Source organism: Phyllopteryx taeniolatus, chromosome 5, assembly GCF_024500385.1.
Source record: "Phyllopteryx taeniolatus isolate TA_2022b chromosome 5, UOR_Ptae_1.2, whole genome shotgun sequence".
Classification (NCBI taxonomy): Eukaryota; Metazoa; Chordata; class Actinopteri; order Syngnathiformes; family Syngnathidae; genus Phyllopteryx; species Phyllopteryx taeniolatus.
This window is the reverse complement of record NC_084506.1, coordinates 28249572-28269990: the sequence shown is the minus strand read 5'-3', so window position 1 is coordinate 28269990 and position 20419 is coordinate 28249572. Positions and strand designations below refer to the sequence as shown.

The following is a 20419-nucleotide window of genomic DNA, read 5'->3' as shown; positions in this document are numbered from 1 at the left end:
ACAGAAGCCTTTTTTCAAATGTTTTATTAATTCCACTTACAAGAAATTATATCAAAAATCTTGAAAGCTCACTTTTCTTCGTTTTACATCATATTTCACAAAAAAAAAAAACCTTACTAGTATATTAAAGTACACGAACAAAGAAGCCGACGGACGCTCTCCTGCGTGCGTTTGTTTTGGTGGCTTCATAGAAACTCATTTAAAAATTAAAAATATTGTACATGGCTTCACAGTACAGATTGACAGCATCTAACATGAAAATAATATTACTGGTATAAGAAAAAGCACACGAGTATAAACAGCAGTGACATCATGCCGTGGACGATATAGGATGATGGCTCGGCTGAGTCGCACACATTTAAAGCCTCACATCGTGTCGGATGAGATGGAAATTATCGGTAAACATTTTAAGGATTAAAAATCGAGGCAAAAGTCTCGTTTGGCGGAGGTTTTACATCTTGTGTCACATCCAAATACGGTGATATTTCCTGAGAGGCTTTTTTTTTTTTTTTTTTTTTTTCTTCAACCGGATTATTAAAAATGGCTTTACAAAATGGATTCCTACGGTGCCAATACATTTAAAATGATTTGGTATTTTTATTTATTTTTTTTGCATATTTTTGTGCTGGGGAGCAGTGATTTGCAACCACTATGCCGCGCCACAGAACCTTCAGTGTGCCTTCAGATATCATCAAGTGTGCTGCGAAAAATTGGTGTCTCATAATTTCCGATATTTGCTCCCAAAATTAGCCTACTATTTATTTACAATTTAATGCTCTAGCTTGACTAGAATTTTGTATCCATCATTCAATTTTGTGACGTTTATTTATTTATTTTAGTGCCATGAAATTTTTCTAATGTAAAATGTGTGCCTTGGCTCAATAAAGGTTGGTAACCACTGGTATAGAATAATTGCAGCCGATGTTTTGTGCAGTGAATTAGCGCCTCTTTTTGGTGCGAAAAGACATTGCTTAACATTACAACAGACTCCTAGAATCCGTGACTGGCGAGTTTTTTTCTGAGGTTAAAAAAAAATCAAATGGAAAAAAATACGAGCACAAATCAAGTTTTTGGGTCTCATAAAGAAGATGATCTTACAAGGCTCTCAGCGACTTGGCTGCTTGTAGTTTCCGTTGATCTCCTCGGCGATGTTGACCGCCTCCGCCCCCAGCGGTAGTCTGTCACTATACTCGGAGCCTACCTCGAACTCCTCCTGGTTGGTCTTGGATGAAGACCCGTGGATGGATTCCGTCGCCACGCTGCCGTCGGCATCACCCTCTCCCTCGGTGGGCTCTCCCTCCCCCTCCATCTCGCTGGGGTTGAAGGTCTCTCTGATTCCACGAAGGACGTCCTGCGATCGAAGTCGCCGGCCATTTGCTTCTCCACCTGATCGGGATTGTGCGCCTTCATGATGAGCTTGTAGGTCTTCCCTTGGTATTTGTACAGAAGGTGGCAGCAGGTGGCCCCCAGCAGGGGCACTGTGGCCAGGCCCAGGAGGAAGATGCTCACCACCACTATGATGAGAAGAGAGGGGATTTTCTTCCTGGTCGTGAAGACCACTTGGACTTGACAATCCTGGCCGCCATAGGTGAGACAAAGTGTGTAATTGGTGCCGGGGTGTAATCCGGTGAAGTGATAGGAGTTGACTCCCTCTTCGATGTTGGACCACTTGATGAGGGAGTGTCCGTTTCCGGTGTCCACGCAGATGTAGAGCATGTCTGGGCCGGCCTTCCCGGAGGACGACTGGTACAGGCCCACTGGCTCCCTAACCACCGTGTCCGCGTCGTCGCTTTGGCTCAGGTGAAGGTTGGATTTGCTGCGGGCGAGCTGCAGCGGATTCAGCTTGACCTTGGCCTCCGTCTCGGACACCTCCAGGGCGATGACGCCGAAATCGAAGGTGTACTGCTTGAGGTCATCCAGGCTCATGTTGAAGGCGTGGTTGGAGACGTACTCGCTGCCGTCTCGCACGCCGCACTTGCTCGTGAACAAGGGGTCTTTAGAAACCCCCTCCTCATGGGCGCCGTCTTGTTTGTCTGAGGGACCGTCGGGTCTGATCTTGGTCCTGTCGTCGCCCTTGGTCCAGTTGATCACGTTGTTTTTGGAGCTCTTGGGATGAGTGGGCTTGTTGAGGGACGGACGGATCTTGTCCACCGTGGAGTCCGCCGTTGCATGTTTTTTGCTCACTGCCGGGGACAGTTTCACCGTGCTCTCGGCTTTGCCCAAATCGTTCACTGCCAGGCAGGTGTAATTCCCATCTTCCTTTTTAGTCAGGCGAGGGACGACGAGGGTGCCGTTTTGAAAAACCTGGAAGCGACTGTTGGTGGTCTTGTCGTTGACGGGCAAGTTGTTGGCCTCGCCCATGGAGGGCAAAGGGAACAGAAAATTCTGACTCCCTGCGATCACCTCCCAGCTAACCAGTGGTTTGGGACTTCCCTTGGTTTCGCAGTTCAAGACCACCGTTAAACCCTCAACTAGCTCCGTGATGCCAATATCGGGCTGGAAGGTTATCGTGACAACGGGAGCCTGACAGTCCAGTTTGGGTATTTTTGTAACCATGACACCCTTCAGGTGCTCAGGGGCCTCGCACAGAATCGAACTGGGCTCAGGAACAGAGATCTTGGTCGTGGCGATCCAGTCCCTGAGCCACTCCAGGCTGCAGGCGCACAAGAAGGGGTTGTTGTAGATCTGCAGGTGGGACATGGAAGTGAGAGCTTCGAAGGTGCCCTGAACGATGGTGGTGAACTTGTTGTTGTTGATGCGCAGTGAGCGCAGGTCTTTGAGCGTGGAGAAGGCGTCCTTGGGGAGGTTCACCATCTCGTTGTTGTTCATTTTCAGAAGCTGCAAGGCGGTCAGATTCAGCAGGTCCTCCCATGGGAAGGTGACTATTTTGTTGTAGCTGATGTCCAGGTTGCGGAGTTGAACCAGGGGGGCCAGAGTGTCCATCTCGATGGATACGATCTCATTGTGGGCCAGCCAGAGAGAGGTGACCTGGGTGATGTTGACGAAGCTTTTGCTTTCCAGTGACTTGATCTTGTTGGCCGACAGGCCCACGGTGGTGACGTTGGACGGCAGACCCACGGGCACGGTCAGCAGGTCTTTGTAAGCGCAGTCGGCAAACTGGTGAGCAAATTTGTCCTGGCAAGTGCACTGCTCTGGGCAGCAGCGCACGCTCGCCAGCAGCGTGCTCCACAAAGCCAGGAGCGCCGCGAGCCTCGACGCCATTTTCTGCACCTGCAAGATGCCATGAACAATTAACAAAAAACAGATTTGGGTCCAATGATGCACATTAAAGGCCATTGAAAACATGTAAATTCCATCCTTCTATTTGGGGCGAGGGGCGGGGAGCCCCCCTCATGATGCCGCCCTGGGCGGCTGCCCATCTCGCCCATATCAGAAACCGCCACTGAGAGCGCATATAGACAAACACATTCACATTCACATTTACATTCAGACCAATGGATAATTTAGTCTTCCATGTACCTAACATGCATGGTTTTGGAATGTGGCAGAAGACAGAATAACAATACAAGTATGCGGGAGAACATGCCAACATTAAAAAAAAATTTTTTTAAAAAAGAGAGCGATTCAAACACCGAACCTCAGAACTGGAAGGCAGATTTCAAGTTAAAGTGCTAACCAGTATTGTAACGCGCAACCCCATTATATTTCATTAAAAGCTCAAGGACAACAGAACACAACACAATAGTTTGTCAAAAGAGGTGAATGCACTTATAGCAGCACAAAGTGATATATTTGGTCATGTTATCACAATTTCCATCATTTGCATTGTTTTAAACAAGGCATCATTTTTTTTTCTTCACTTCCCCCATCACCTGCCACATGAATTGAATTTGGAATGGACTTACCTGTCCAATGGTAACTTCAATTCCGCTTCCTATCAATCACAGTCCACTTTTCAGTCAAAAAGCTTAACAAGAAGTGTAATAAAATTATATCACGAGTGGATCATTTCACATGACTTTTTGCTGCGATGGGGCGTTGGAGGAAACATGTTTTGGTCCTGGTGAGCAGTTTGTGGTCCGTGGGTGATTTTCCTCTCCCTCTCTCTCTCTCTCTCTCTCTCTCGCTCTCTCTCTCTCTCTGTCCGTCTTTCTGCTCCAAGTGTCGGGTCCTCTGCGCGCGCGCTCCCGTCGCCGAGCAGCCAGCAAAGGCATCGTCGGGAGCGCGCAGCCTCTCCCATATCCCGCGCGCATCTCCTCGATTAAAGTTACAGCAGCCAAATTCATAATTGAAGAGCTTGATGATTAATTGATCAGCCAGACCTAAACATAATAATCTTTGACCTCATTCAGCTCGCCCGCAGCCCCTTTTGTCTCCGGATAGAGACGAGCAGAACAACATATCACAACAACATTAAAAACTGTTTCTATGCACCTTACAATTTGTGTTAAAATAATAGTGTTAACTGTCTGGATGATGCAATCACCTGCTGCATATGACCGCCACACTAGTCAAATTCGTGCTATGTATAGTTTACCATATATATATATATATATATATATATATATATATATATATATATATACTGTACACGGTCACTGCCCATTTATTAGGAACACATGCACGCTCTAATGAGAGCCTTAACAAGAGAGTATGGGGGGGGGGGGGGGGGGGAACTCCCTTTCCAATGATAGTGTTGTTGATACTTACTTTACTCGCTTTTAAAATATTTAATTTAAGAAAAAATACTTTTTAAATAATGAAATATATATATATATATATATTTGCCTGTCTTGGCTACATTTGTGAAGCAAAATGTTAGGAAAAAAATCTGTGTTACGCAGTTCAGTTCTACGCTAAATGAAATACTCATTATTTTCATACAAGATGTTTTTTTTTGATACAGTTGTCTTAGGTCTTTTCTAAATAGATTGTGCAAGTGTACCTAATATTGTGACCAGTGAGCCCAGTACAGTATTTTAAAATATTTAATATAACACTGACATCTATTGTTAAGATCGTGTTATTACATATGCCTGTATTATTTTTTTTTTAATGCGTCCCATCCATCCATCCATCCATTTTGTACCGCTTATCCGAGGTCGGGTCGCGGGGGCAGTAGCTTTAGCAGGGACGCCCAGACTTCCCTCTCCCCAGCCACTTCATCCAGCTCTTCTGGGGGGATCACAAGGCGCTCCCAGGCCAGCCGAAAGACGTAGTCTCTCCAGCGTGTCCTGGGTCGTCCCCGGGGTCTCCTCCCGGTGGGACGTGCCCGGAACACCTCACCAGGGAGGCGTCCGGGAGGCATCCGAATCAGATGCCCCAGCCACCTCATCTGGCTCCTCTCAATGGGAGAGCCTTTGGCTTAGCTCCTTCTTTACCACAACGGATCGATACAAAGTCCGCATCACTGCAGACGCTGCACCGATCTGTCTGTCGATCTCCGGTTCCATTCTTCCCTCACTCGTGAACAAGAGTGGTGAGCCCATGTGAAGTGGGACCCACGTTACCCTTTCGGGCTGTGCCCGGCTGGGCCCCATGGGTGCAGGCCCGGCCACCAGGCGCTCGCCTTCGAGCCCCACCTCCGGGCCTGGCTCCAGAGGGGGACCCCGGTGACCTGCGTCCGTGCAAGGGAAACCTCTTATCCATTTATTTTGTTCGTCATAGGGGTTTTTGGGGTAATCCGTCGGATATTTGACCTATTTTGCTTTATGATTTCCTCCACTACCTCAAATCACAGACGCACTAATAAACATAGTCAATGAATTTCAACTAATCATTATCCAAGTTTCTGACCTCAGCTCTTGTATTGGATTAGGTGAACGTAATTGTGTGAGAGTGATAGCGTCAACACCAAACTGACTTTGTAAGACAGAAATTTAATGCACCTATACAACCTGCAGCATGGGTAGGATTTATCAATAGGAGACAGACATAGTCGGGCTTGCGGAGTAACGGAATACTCGACATGGAACGGGATTACGTGATCAGAATACAAAAAAAAAAGGGAACTGTATTTCACTACCGGTAGAGATAAAAAGAGGGGAAAAAATGCGTAATCAGATTTACATTTTCCAGAGTTAGCAGCGCATCATTGTGTTATAAAGTGGGAGGTGTGTGTGTGTGTCTCAGTGAGGGGAGGGGTTTTGTGTGATTGTTTTTTTTTTTTTTGGGCACAAATCTGATTCCATCGGAGTTAAACTATCGTTAACTTCAAAGGCTGCCGTCAGAAATTTAACAAACCCTCTGTTTTTCCATTTCACTCGATGTCACACACTGAGTCATGTGAATTTGTCATGTTTTGAAAACTTCGTTATGAAGCTAGGCCGCACGGTGAACAAAAGGTTAGGCAAGTCTGTCTCACATTTCCGAGGTTTTGGATTTGAATTGAATTGAATTACAGAACACTGCAGACAATACGTATCAACATATATTTTATTGACATTGAATTTATTTTGTCATATTTGGTGTTGGAGTAATCCAAAAGTAATTTCAAGTAATCGAGTTACAGCACTTTAATTAATAGTGTGGTACTTGGATCACGTCACTGACTACAATTTTAACGGTTAACTAGTAAGTGTATCGGGATACATTTTGAAAGTACCCTTCCCAAGCCGGGTCACAGTGCCGTTGCTTTAAAATGGTTTCAAATAATGTCAGGGGGTGTGAAGGCAAGGCCTCTAATTTGAGTTGTAATTGTTATATAGGACGACAACGACCCCTGCTGTTTAAAAGGGGTATTTTTTCCCCAATTCCAGTACTGCATGTGGACGTAATATATATATATATATATATATATATATATATATATATATATATATATATATATATATTTGTCCAATCAGATTTCAGCCTCTATGTGCTGCCATGTTGAATCTAATCTGCCCAGGGCCTTTAGAATAAGAGGTAACTTCAACTGTTGTAGTAGCATTAGCATCGTTTAACCATTAAGATTTCAAATTCAGCGCTGGCTCTCGATGATGTCAGCATTTTTCTGTCTTCTAATCGATTGGTCCAAGCCAAAACCTGATAACCAACTTCGACGAGCAAAGCACATCCGTCGTGATATATTATTTTGATTCTGAACTGCTCCAGATATGCATGTTAGACAATCGCATAATGTTATACTGCATTTTGATGGGTTCCATAATTGTGACGTGATAGTGGAGCTATTAAGAAGTGGGTTAAGTCGGGTAAATCCCCACTGAAGGCCCAGGTACCAAATGCACAACCTGCCACTGGTAAAAACATAATCAGAGTACTGTGTACATACTCGTCTTGTATGCTGGCTAACATGAATTAATTGTGACGTCATTTACTGGGTGTGTCAAGGGATTTGTCTTGCCCCAGGGTATGTTGCTATCAACAAGTGGTTTTGAGATTAGAAAGAAACAAAACGTGTTTTTGTTCAATGCTATTCTTGACTTTGACTCCCTTCCTGTACTTCCCGGTCACAGGAAACGGAACAACTTGTTGCCCTAAACGCTGGCCAATACTCCAGAGTTTCAAGGTCTAGTTGCGCTCGGCGGCCTTGCGCCATACAGAAAGCTGTTGACGGTGAAGTGGGTGAGGAGGATCTTCAATGTGCTTATTCAAGCAAGACTGTTATCCTATCAGTGAAGGCTAAGCTTTCCAAAGGCATGTTTGCCGTGACATCAACACAGTCTTGTTGTATGTAGCTGCGGCGTGTTTGTTATCAGCTCTTTGGGAGTTCATGGCAGCAACAAAGAGCTGAGTAGAAATTTAAACCTCTGCACAAGATGACGTGCTATACTGTACACCTGATGGTTGACATCAGGTGGGTGTCCCCTTGTGACCTTGCATGGAAACAACTGGCAAAACAAGGAAGGGTTGGAGAGTGGTTGGAAACATGTGGCATGATGCATACTCACATGCTGTCAGCCAACAATTTCCCAATTATGACTGATCTAAGTGGCAACCGACCACATGTTTTAGACTGAGTCATCGGTAGTACAAAATAGAAACAAAGATGTATACGGTGAATGTGACGGACTTACCCACAGGCTAATGAAATCACTTGCTTGGAGCAGTTAGGTTCTCATCTTTTTATTGCAACAATAAGCCAAAACAATCACACCTGCACACAATCTTCATATGATAACACTTCTTATCATTTTATTTTTTATTTTTATTTTTTTAATAAACTGAGAATTTCACTGTCAAATGAAAAGCGTGGATCACTACATTTGGATGATTTTTAAATGATAATTTTGCAAATAAATAAACATTTTTTCTTTGTGATTCACGCTTTTCATTGGATGGCGACTGATACATTAACTGAAAATATATTTTAAAAAATAAAAACAATATTGTTATATTGTACCAAAAATGTCATTTGCAAGTAAATCTACAGTATAATTCACATATATAAATAGCCATAAGAAACATAAACATGATCATTAGTAGTTGAAATAAAGAGAGGTTAGACATTGTCTACTCTGTAACAAAGGCTGTCTTATTGCACGTTCACATAGGCCTCCTTGTCCGTTAGTCATTCTCAGCAGAGGTAGGTGGTGGGAAACAAAACAGGGAAATTCATGGAAGGACTCACGGTGCTTCCATCCTTCTGCACACAATACACCCACATAAATGGCTGGAAGAGAGCCAGACTGCACTGCTGTGTCTGGACTAAACCACCTGTCTCAACATGTGCACGCCTCACTGTTTGTGAACGAGCACTAGAGAGCACTGACTCACTGTGAGGATGAAGCTGAGGACGTGACAGCCAGCGTGTGGACCAGGGCTTCACTCTGGCGTTACTGCTTTAGAGCGCCTCATTGTCGTGCCGTGGAAAAGCCCCACGATGACCTGGTGGGATATACTGTATTCCAGCCACTAGAGCGGATATATTTTCGCAGCTCAAACGTAGTTATGCGTAGGGATAAGAAAGTCGCTAGACGACGTAGGATCCATTTTTCAGGTCATATTCGTGGTATTCGATGAATCGACGTGGGGAAAGCGGCAGACGCTGTCCTGGCTGCTCAGGTAGAAAAAAAATTATCATAATAAAAGAATGGCCACCGCCTATTCACAATTCGCTCTTTCGGAATTCACTTATTCACCTTTCAGGAATTCAGAACCGATCCTCAACTGTTTGTTAAAGAACTCACTTGTGTTTTTGGGGCTGTTTCTGTAATGCCCTAAGATGCCACAAAATGGAACCAAAGCCTTGTCTAATGGAAAAGTAGTAATTGGTGTCAAGGAAGTATGGAGAAGTCATACAACTCGACTGCTCTAAGATCTGCTAGCAGAAGTTACAGAGAGTCTTCGCTGCATATGTCATGCACACTTCTGGTGCATTATTTTGATGTTAACACCTGTGCAGTATGATATAAGAATTATAAGGGTTACCTACATTGCCTGTCCAGTTCATAAAAGTGGTTTTGTTTTAAAATGAGAGCAGATTGTCCTGTATATTTTCTTAGCTTTCTAGCTGAATGAAAGAGGACTGAATATGTTGAAGCCACATATTCATCCATCCACCCATTTTCTGAGCCGCTTCTCCTCACTAGGGTCGCGGGCGTGCTGGAGCCTATCCCAGCTGTCATCGGGCAGGAGGCGGGGTACACCCAGAACTGGTTGCCAGCCAATCGCAGGGCACATAGAAACAAACAACCATTCACACTCACAGTCATGCCTACGGGCAATTTAGAGTCTCCAATTCATGCATGTTTTTGGGATGTGGGAGGAAACCGGAGTGCCCGGAGAAAACCCACGCAGGCACGGGGAGAACATGCAAACTCCACACAGGCGGGGCCGGGGATTGATCCCGGGTCCTCAGAACTGTGAGGCTGACGCTCTAACCAGTCGTCCACCGTGCCGCGCCACATATTCAGTCTGTCTTATTCATGAGAGAAGCTTATAAGCTTTTGCATTCAGTTTGAAAACAGCGAAACACTAAGTCCAAGTGTGGTCCACAATGTCTGGGCTGCTACGGCTGATGCTTTACCTCGGTCGGCCTTGGTACATTGGTCGACTCGCTCCGTGAGATGATATCTCTTCACCACATTGACGTAGTCCCTCTCTTCCGAGATGCACTCGTAGCTGCCGTAGCTCGTGGGGGTCATGGCGGACATGAGGAGGAGGCAGTTGGAGTGCATCTGTAGACAAGGACTGATCTGGTCTCCGTATTTCCACGTGTAGACGGCGTGGTAAGAGTCAATTGGGCACGTCAGGTAATAAGGGACACCCACGGGCACAAGGGGCAGAGTTAAATCCACGTCTACGGGCGATGCAGCGTTCCTTCTCGTCCGGTTTAATTGACTATGTTCTTAAAAAGACAAAACGGACAAGACATAATGTTGGGAAAAAGAACATTGGTATTATGTAATACAGTTGTACCTTGACTTACAAGCTTAATTTGTCCTGCGACCAAGCTCGTAACATGCACATTTGTAAGTCAAGGTACCGCTATATTCAGCATTTCAGTACCTGATGTTGATGCGGAGCACACACTTGTTTTCCCATCAAAAATATTTTGAATGCCCCCACTGTAGAATAAACAAAAGCAACCATCAATCAATTTACTTTCTTCCGTAGAAAGACAGTAAATAATAGATTATTATTGATTATTCTTATGTTTCAGATTTACGGGACAGTTGGGGTGCATCCAGATGTAGTCCAGGAACAATAGGGGTCCCGAGCCAGAACGCAGTCTGCGCAGGATTTGTTATACATATCGCAACTCCGGAGGTCTAACACAATGATTTTCTCTGCAAAACTCACCACTAGTTTTTTCTAGGCAAAGACAAAACAACAACAAAATCATTATTCCCACAAGAGTAGGTACACTTGCACAATCCAATAAGAGCAAATGTGTAGCAAACATTCTGCTTTGACAAAGAGTAATTAATGTGTTCATTTGACAATATCTTTACCATTGTGAGTTTTGCATGCATTGCAAAAAAAGTATGAATCTCACATCAAGTTGAAAAAGAGTCATGAGAGTAAGTTTGAAACTGCACAAGATGATAAGCATTTCAAGTACCATAGCAACACAACATCTAGAAATAGATTTAGATGTGCTGTACCTTTTTGGAGTCAAGTTTCATCGACTGTATGCTGGACAGACTGGGGATTTGTGTTTGGGAGATGATGAAAGGTTCGGATCCCGACTCTAGAATTTTATGGATCTTCCCAGAGTCTGTAGGGTACGGTAAGCATCACATATCTTACATACACAGTTACAGTACTGTACTGTTAAACACAGAGCTCGTGCTGCACAGTAGTGTAGAGTATATGTGGAATGAGACACAGGATGTGTTCAGCTTTGTTGAGTGGAGATATAATTAGGCAAAGAAAGCGCTAAAAATAGTCAAAAGCTAGACAAGAGTATTGTTATGCAGCAAACAGGACATACCAGTGGCTAGCAGGAGAACACTGTACACACGCCGATCCGCCGCCTGGACGCGGTCCACGGCTAACTTGGTGAAGTTGTTGTTGCTGACGTAGAACGGAGTCGTGTAGTGTACAGAGTGGACCCAGTCGCTCATTTCGGGATGATCCCTCACCACGCTGATGGTGGCCAGCGGCAATAGGCGGCTGTTGCGCACACACTGAAACACAAGATACACTTCGTTGACGTGTTTCGGTCATCATCATCATGATGTGGAAGCCAAAACTAATATAAGGAGTTTGCGCTTTCATTTAATTTAAAAAAAAAGGAAAAAAAAGCTAATATCCATTCATCTTCTTTACTGCTTATCCTGTTCAGGGTCATGGTGAGCCGGTTTATTTATGTGGTACTGTGACTTAATCTGAATCTAAACCTATAAAAAAAATAATAATCTCTGATAGTAGGTAGATCCGACAAATCAATGACATCATACAAATGTAAAAATAATCCTAAAGGTTCAGAGTAGGCGAAACATTTTATAATTAATTTTGCAATTTAACTTTGACAGAAAACCCTTCCAAAATTAAAATGTTTACATACTACTGTTAGCATAAAAGTACATTGTTATCCCATATTTACTCTTATAGTATTTTCAAAGCATGCATTTAGCAGTATGTTGATTGTATCATAAAAGTTGACGTTGTCTGTGAAGAGGACTGGGCCCTCATCAAACTGAACTGCCTCGGTGTCTGTCTTGTTTTTTACAAGTGTTTTAGGTGTCTTGAACGTGACAACTACCTCGGTTGAACCTAATCTGATCAGGTTGTTGTGCTTACGCAGCATTTTATGAAAGTAATATATTTTGTTTCCAATTGAATCTTCACCTCCCTTTGCCTGCTGTATCAAGATCCTTGATCGTAGCTGTCGCGCACATGTGATGAACTGTTAAGCCTCGGCGGAGGTCTTAATGTGACGCTGGAAACCACCCATAGTGGGAAACGGTGATGCATACAAGGATTTTCCTCGTATCCACCCATTTATAAAACTGTGACACATGACAATACGTTTGGGTGAGTTCAAGCATAAAACCAAAATAACACTTACAGTTCCTGGCCTTGGTTCTGGAACAGCCTTGTCATAGCCTTTGAAGGTGGAGTTGTCAAAAATGCCTTCAATAGTCTGCATGGAATAACTACAAACTGCAGTGGCGTTCCTGAAAGATAAATAGAATGACTAAAATGAGCATGGATGCAAATTAATTCATTAGGTTGGTTCTTTTTAAATCATTCTGGTAAGAAGAACAAGCAAAGAAATGGTTAGAAACTACCGTTAATCTAATGTATGGACAAGCTAAATACTAACAATACTTGCCTTTCTTACAGTATGACATAACATCTCAATATAACATTTCAGTGAGCAGAAAAGTTAGAAAGAACACCGTACTCAACCGTGAGTAGTAACGTTAGTGCCAACACAATAGGACTAAACTTGAAAGAATCGTGAGATACTGAGAAAATACATGCTTGTCATCTCCCTTTGTACCACCTCCTCATTTTGTTACGCTCCATTACACTCTATTGCGTTTTACTATGGCCGACTACCGGTAGGTTTCTCATCCGCGCCATGTCTGACGTGGCAAATTTTGTGGCAGTTTGAAAATCTGGCCAGGCATCCTCAGCAATCACGTCCCGTCACGTTTGCCCATCCCGTCAACGCATGTTGTGGCACCACCATGTCGTTTTGTGGCCACGGTGGCCTGAAACGAGATTGCCGTGGCCGCTGGGAAAACACTGTAACATTAATGTCGAAATCCACAACACTTGCTTCATGTCATGTCACAGGTCATCCAAACTAAAGGGCAACCTCCAATTTTTACTTATTGTGCTTGAGTAGGCGGCACGGTGGCCGACTGGTTAGAGCGTCAGCCTCACAGTTCTGAAGACCCGGGTTCAATCCCCGTCCCCGCCTGTGTGGAGTTTGCATGTTCTCCCCGTGCCTGCGTGGGTTTTCTTCAGGCACTCCGGTTTCCTCCCACATCCCAAAAACATGCATTAATTGAAGACTCTAAATTGCCCGTAGGTGTGACTGTGCATGCGAATGGTTGTTTGTTTGTATGTGCCCTGCGATTGGCTGGCAACCAGTTCAGGGTGTACCCCGCCTCCTGCCCGATGATAGCTGGGATAGGCTCCAGCACGCCCGCGACCCTAGTGAGGTGAAGCGGCTCAGAAAATGGGTGGATGGATGTGCTTGAGTAATACTTGTGGGAGTGTACCGCGTGAGCCAAAATACAACAGGCTGCACCACGCTGACATAATTGTACGCCTCAAATATTCCCCAGTGTTATTTGAACAGGGTTACACTGAATTTCCTAAGAAACATAACATTTCCTATGTTGTTTCAATATGTGGATGAAACAGGGATGGTCCAGCTTTAGGGACAGAAGTAACTCATCTGTCATAACATCATTAGGCACACATATTATTAAATAGTTATTTTAAGGGAATTATTATTGTCTCTAATAATAATAACAACAATAATAGCATTATTATTATTGTGAATATTATTAGGTTTGACATAATTGTATCATAATTTTATGTATTATTATACATCATAAAAGTGTGGATTTCATCACTACTTTTCTATATAATCTCCCAGTTTCTGTCCATTGATGAACAAGGTGCATGCATGGCAGCTGTGTCAAATTCAGTAGGCTGCGCTTTCAGCCATTTTTTTTTTTTTTTTTTTTTACAGCTTGCTTAACTTGTTCGTCATCAAAGAAGTAACTAACTCATTTTAAGGGTCCAAAAAAGTAAGTAAGGGTGATGGGTTATGGTTGTCCAGCTAAAAGAACCCATTGATTTCACAATCTCCTTTACTTTCACGGAGGTCACTCAAAGCGGGCCCTTGTTCTTTACCTTTGATCCTGAACACCCACTTTTTTGTCTGTGCTGTAACCTATTGCAGCTTCCCCATACACATTTTGCAACTTTCTGAAACTGTTTGGTGGTGGTTCATCTTCTTCTCTGCTTCTGACGGGCATCAAACAATGATGCAATTTCTTAAATGGCTGACTGGAAGAGACAGGCTTAAACAAATTTTTTTTTTAAATGAAAAATTCACACAATTATTTAAACTACAAACTGTGAAGTGGCCAGTGACCAACAGATGAGCGACAGTACGCTTCAGCGATGAGCAATTCTGCAGAATCAGGAGTAAGTCAAAACCTCCACACAGAGTTTGTTTTAGTCTCAATTTAGACATGATGATCTTGCGTTTTGTGTCAGTGTGTTACAGTCATACACTTTCGCTTGCTACGCAATAAAAGGAAGGGAAAGTGTCAAACCAGCTGCTGGTGAAGAGGGCATAGACCCTTGTGTGCCGCCAGTCTTCTGCGTGTTGTATGTAGACGTCCTGCAGATGGTTGAAATACAGGGAATGTTCTGGGAAGCCGCAGACCAGTCGAGCCTTGAGAAAAGATGTCCACGTGTTCTGGAAAAATCGCTTTGATCCGCCTTCATCAGTCTGGAAAATAGTAAAGATAGGAGTGTCATGTTTTCACCCATGACTTTACTTCACTATGTGACTGATGAAAGAGCCATGTATTTAGATGAATGTTTATGTATTGCCACATTAAACATTTTTTTCATTCATTATCACTATTATCTGCACTTTTGTTGCCGTTTTCATATCGTAATGATCGTTTCTATAATAGCGACGTGATAATGGTGCTATTAAGAGGTGGATGAAGTCGGGGAAGTCCAAATGCATGGCCCGCCACCGGCATATCGTATAACTAAACCAAGCTTTTGCCAGTGGGATAGCCTCAGTAATCATCCTCGGCGTCATCATGAGTGCGTCTACAGCTCATGTTACTCGACTCTGAAAGAGCTTTCTGGAAAGATGGTAATTTATCGAATCAGATTTTCCCCTGACGTCATTTGAGTCAGTGTCCATTGTCCAAGGCACCTTACAAACTCTGGCCACTCTGGAAATCCACGGATCGGCCTCTGGGTTTTGATCAGAGTTCTTTTCGCGGAAAAAGATGAAAATCTTTTCATTCTCGGGGTCGTCTTTTCGCTTCACCCAGGAGGCAGACACAAATGTGGGCTCTGTAAGAGAAGGACATCAATACTGATCAGCAAAGTACAGGATAGAAAGTGCATGCTTCTCTATGTGTGGCGCAACACAACAATACAGTGTGCAGAAGAATGTATAATTGAATTTCCCTTTGAGGCATGATAATCATCCATCTATTTTCTGTTGCATTTGTCCTCAGTAGGGTCAGCAGAAGCCTATCCTAGCTGACATATGCGTGAGAGGCGGGGTCAGAGACTGGTCGCCAGCCAATCACAGGGCACATATGGACAAACAACGTTCACACCTATGGACAATTCATAGCACAGCTGTCAAAGTCCAGGCCCGTCAAATCATTTTATGTGGCCTGCTAAAGTAAAAGAAGTGCCTCGACTTCATGTTTCTTGCTTAAGTCTGTGCCAAAATTGCAAATTTTCTTCACTTTTAATAACCTTGAGATAATGTAAGATATTAAACCAAGCACCTTTGTAAAATACAAACAAATTGCAGTCGTTGACCTGACTTCTGACTTCAAAAAAAGTTATCCATCAATTTGTTGTGTATATGTAATAATACGATAAGGCGATGATATATTTACAGTGGTGCCTTGAGATAGAAGTTTAATTTGTTCCGTGACCGTGCATGTAACTCAAAACATTTGCATCTCAAATCATCTGTCCCTATTTTTGCCAAATTTTTGCTTCAATTCAATGGACATTGTGCTGCTTCACCTGGTTTGTGCACCTTGGCAACCTGGGGTCAGTATAATACAGAAATAGAGAAACATGAAGAAGAGTTTCACAACTGACTAACTTAGCTGCTGTCATTTGTCACAAATGATAAAGAATATAAGCTTGTGACTATTGTTATAATGTCTGTCAACATACGTTGCTCCACTGTTTGTGTTCGAACATCTGTTGGTTACAGGGTTATGACACAGGGTCATTTGTATCTCAAGGTATTACTGGTTATTGTTTCACAGTCGTCACGGGCCTCTGAGGGAAACCAGACAGTAACTACAACGTGGTCCACAACAAAAATGAGTTTTGACAGCCCTCCTTTATGATAAACCTCACATGCATGTTTGGAATGTGTGAGGAAGCCGGACTGCTGCCTTACGATCAGTAGATATAATCAGTATAATACATTGTTATTAAAATGAATTTAAATGCTGCACTTGTGCTACAAAATCTTACCTGAAACCCAACTGTCATACATCCAGACGTTGGCTCTTCTGCCGGCTTTCCTTCTGAACTGCAAGTAGCTTCCATCAGTATTCAGCGGTGCCACAGCGTATAGATCCCCCTCTAAAAAAAGCAGGCACGTGGTACAAAAACAGGCCACCACTCTATTGTTAAGCACCTTTTATCTCGATGATTACACAATGTCACATTCTTACGGCTTGCAGAAACACACCAGAGGCAGCATTTCACATACCAACTCTGAGAGACAGTGAGTTCTGTGTGTGCGTAAACGGAGAGATCCCCGTCCCGTCTTGATCCTCTATCACGTCAGCCAACTGAAAGAAGAATGGCACAAAGTCAAATGGAAGTTTGACAGTCGACACAGACAGTAAATTATGAGCAGACACCGCAAACCCGCCTTAAATTACCCACAGAGTGGCGGGGTTACTTCATTAGAGGTTACGTATGCTTTCATCAGTTCATGAAATGACCCCATAATGACTGAAACAGATGTATCATGTACTTACAGAACTTGCAAGCTTCCAGCAGTGAGGCCTGTGTCCGTTGGTCCCGCAGACAAACAGACTGTCTCCAAACTTCTTGATGACAGTGATGACATTTTCACAAGGACCCTGTGCAGCACGCAGTGTGTTATTACCACACACAAGCGCACGTCATTAAAGTCATCTTCATGGTTACCAACCTCTTGGCTATGCTCTTCCCTTGTGGCCTCCAGACGGATTTCCTGCAGGGGATATACAGCGCGTTTGTGACTTAAAACTAATGAGCTAACCTGCAGTCTCCACAAATGGATGCTTGTTTTGCTGTTAAAAGATAAATTTTTGTCTCAAACAGCACTTAAGATAATGTGTTCTGGTGGAATAACAGCATTACCTTGATGAATACTTCGCAACAGTGGTCAGGCTTTATGGCATCTCTGCCATTAAGTATCTACTGTATCTCTCTCGACATGGTCGTGTCAGCGGTACGCTTTGTGCGACTACAGGAAAGATGAAGCTGAAGAGGAAATGTACCACCTCAACTATATAGCCTAATCAACAACAACAAATCCTTTTGTAATACTACAGCCAAATCCCAGACCTAAATCCAATTGAGAATTTGTCTCACAATCTGTCATGTTTGAAGCAATCCCGCATGGACAAGTTGACAAATATTGCCAATTCTTAGTGTCAGTTTATTGTACATATCTTAACTGTCGGGCGGAAACCTCCTATGTCCAAATTTGTCAATTTTTTAAAGGTTAATGTTGTAAGATGAGTTTAAAAGGATATTAAAGTCTTTTAAAATCATAGTGCTATATTGTAGCTAGTTTAACCGATCAAAACAGGTCATTACAAAAATTATGTAGGTGGTATCAATCACTCACGGTTCGTGGCAGGGTTTAGTAAATAGAAAAATGACTGCAGATTCCGACTCTGAATTTTTTTTTACTTCAACAGGGATGTATCCACTTTCTATATCAACTATATGTTTTCGATAGGGTTGCAGGAGAGATAGAGCCTATCCCAGCTGACTTTGGGTGAAAAGGGAGGTACACCCTGGACTCGTCACCAGTTAATCACAAGACATATAGACAACAACAACACAAATTCATATTCACACCCATGGAAGATTTAAAGTCTTCACTGAACCTAACATGTATACTTTGGGGATATAGGAGGAAGCCGGAGTGACTGGAGAAAACCCACCCAAGCATGGGGAAAACATCTCCTGACCAGCACTTGATCAACAGCTACTGAATGAAAGAGCAGTGTGGAGCGGCTTGGAAAAGGCCACAGCTGTCAGTGGGCACATTTTACAGTGCAAACTAATTACGTCTCCTGCTGCACCAACAAATCCGCCGCCTCCTTCATGCTGGAGGTTACGGCTGATGTTCACGGAAAAGTGTGCAAAAAAGAAAAAGCGTTACCCACCTTAATGATTTGAAAGCGATCCAAGTCAAGCTTGAACACAAAGTTTGTCCCTCCTATGTAAAACTCCCCGGAGTCTTCATGATAAAATAAAACAGTGTGGTTTTGATAAACAGGGAAGTCAAATCTTCCTTGGATGACATCTGGAAGGTAAAGCAGCTTCAATTAGTCAGCAGCACTTGACGATCAGCTATTTTAATTCAAGGATGTTAGCGAAGGTCACACTGAACCACAATCGCTGACCAGAACGTTAGGTACACATGCACATGCCAAAGAGAACCAATACAAAAGCTGTTATCAACAATTCCACTTTGGCAAAGATTAGTAGAAAGGGTCTCAGCAGAGTGTAAAACCTCTGTCAAGGTGAAACAATACAAGTGGATGAGATCCAAAATTTTCACCGTCATGCATATGTCTATTCCCCGGATAAAAGTCAGATTTGTTTGCATTAGCCTGCCATGACAACAATTGATTGACGCTAACAGTGTTATTAATCTAACACTTTCTTTGTTATTATTGTTTTTATTATATAGCGACTAATATTTTGTTTACTTTTTCATTAAAATAGGGTGAAAATATTATAAACTTTTCTCCGTTCTACATCACAGTAAAAAAAACGCAACCACAATAATAAGCACACTATACTGTAACGACTATTTTTGTGTATTTCGCAATGTACCTCATTATACTGCATTGTGGCCACTGATAGCAAACCAAGCCTTTTAATTCACAATTCTCATGAGTACATTTAACACATTTCCCATTTCTCCATTTAACCATCATGTAAACCAGGGCTATCCAACGTCCGGCCCGCGGGCCAAATCAGGCCCGTGTCCAAATTTCCTCCGGCCCGAAGCTTCCTGTCATAAAATCAATAATATGTGGCCTGCCACCACATTTTCCCACAGTGAACAATACACACATACAAAAAAAGCAATTTCATATTTCACTTGAGGGTGGCAGTAGACCTGTAGCCACACTCTCGTCGCGTGACCTCTGTGTGAACTTTTATCCCTGTGTTATATTTTTCACCCATTTATAAAATGGCAACTGAAACTAAAAAAAGGAAAGTTGACAGCGATGGTCGCCGTTTCCAGGACAAGTGGAAATCGTCGTATTTTTTCACTGACATACGAAACAACTGTGGCTGTGTTCAAAGAATTCAATATTAAGATACAATACATATATTTACATGTCAATTTGCAATGATAATGGTCCGAGGAATGTCACAGGAACTGTTAAAGATGTGTTAAAATGGCGGTTTACCTTTGCGCAGAAGTCTGGGAATATTCTTAGATCCAAATGTTGGCGTGTCCTCTGAGCTGACATTGAGGGTCCATTGAAAATGTGCCAGAAAAGACAGGAAGAGACTTTGAATCAGCTTCATCTTGTGCACTCATGAGTGGTCATCCTCATCCCGAAGCGACTGATCCACATGCAGGCAAGATCGCTCCTTTATTCAGTACTGAATCATCCACTTACGCCCCCTGCTGCATTTGTCAACAGATGTCTTATATGCATGCCCCTCCAAAGTAAACTACTTGCGAGACAGACTAACCAGAGTTAAGTGAATGTTCAATAACAGCTGATTTACTGCAAATACAAATGTATATCAACATCTCACAGAGGCTTTCATGTCAAGTTAATGTTTTAGTGTGTAGCCATTTGTAAGAGTGCAATGAGTCACATTACAAATAATTCATCCAAAGACAAGCATTAGAATACATAAAGTTGAAAAGTGGTGTTTGACCACGTTTGACAATATGATACAATAATTTGAAATGAAATTTCTCAATGTAATTAATTTCCTTTTTTAAATGAATTCCTATTTTAATTATCTATTTAACTGGAGTTGTATTTCATGTTAGCACAAAAAGCTTGATTTTGCCCAGACAAACCCTATTTTTTGTTCT

The 20419-nt window shown here is 42.9% G+C and overlaps 2 protein-coding genes across 2 annotated transcripts; both read right to left on the bottom strand.

Annotated features, from left to right (window-relative positions):
• Nucleotides 1–7: 7 nt before the first annotated feature.
• islr2 (immunoglobulin superfamily containing leucine-rich repeat 2) lies at nt 8–4138 on the bottom strand. The gene is given in 3 exon segments (XM_061774496.1): nt 8–1329; nt 1332–3231; nt 3867–4138. Coding segments are annotated over 2 exon segments (2115 nt in total). The 5' UTR covers nt 3223–3231; nt 3867–4138; the 3' UTR covers nt 8–1105.
• A 3874-nt stretch (nt 4139–8012) lies between these two features.
• On the bottom strand, nt 8013–19948 carry sema7a (semaphorin 7A). Its single transcript, XM_061774495.1, has 14 exons — nt 19773–19948; nt 18510–18649; nt 17279–17320; nt 17103–17207; nt 16829–16910; nt 16588–16698; nt 15284–15426; nt 14661–14839; nt 12422–12530; nt 11342–11537; nt 11013–11125; nt 10574–10719; nt 10414–10472; nt 8013–10252 (listed from the first exon to the last, which is right to left on the bottom strand). Exons 1-14 carry the CDS (start codon nt 19891–19893, stop codon nt 9858–9860), a joined length of 1941 nt encoding a protein of 646 aa, XP_061630479.1. The 5' UTR covers nt 19894–19948; the 3' UTR covers nt 8013–9857.
• Between the last annotated feature and the right edge of the window lie 471 nt (nt 19949–20419).

Bases quoted from the DNA above. Each gene is read 5' to 3' on its own strand.
- sema7a (XM_061774495.1), bottom strand. From the start codon at position 19,893: ATGAAGCTGATTCAAAGTCTCTTCCTGTCTTTTCTGGCACATTTTCAA. The intron at 18,650-19,772 runs GTAAACCGCCAT...TTTACCTTCCAG, and splicing joins TCCCAGACTTCTGCGCAAAG to ATGTCATCCAAGGAAGATTT. The intron at 11,126-11,341 runs GTATGTCCTGTT...CGTACCCTACAG, and splicing joins TGTTCTCCTGCTAGCCACTG to ACTCTGGGAAGATCCATAAA.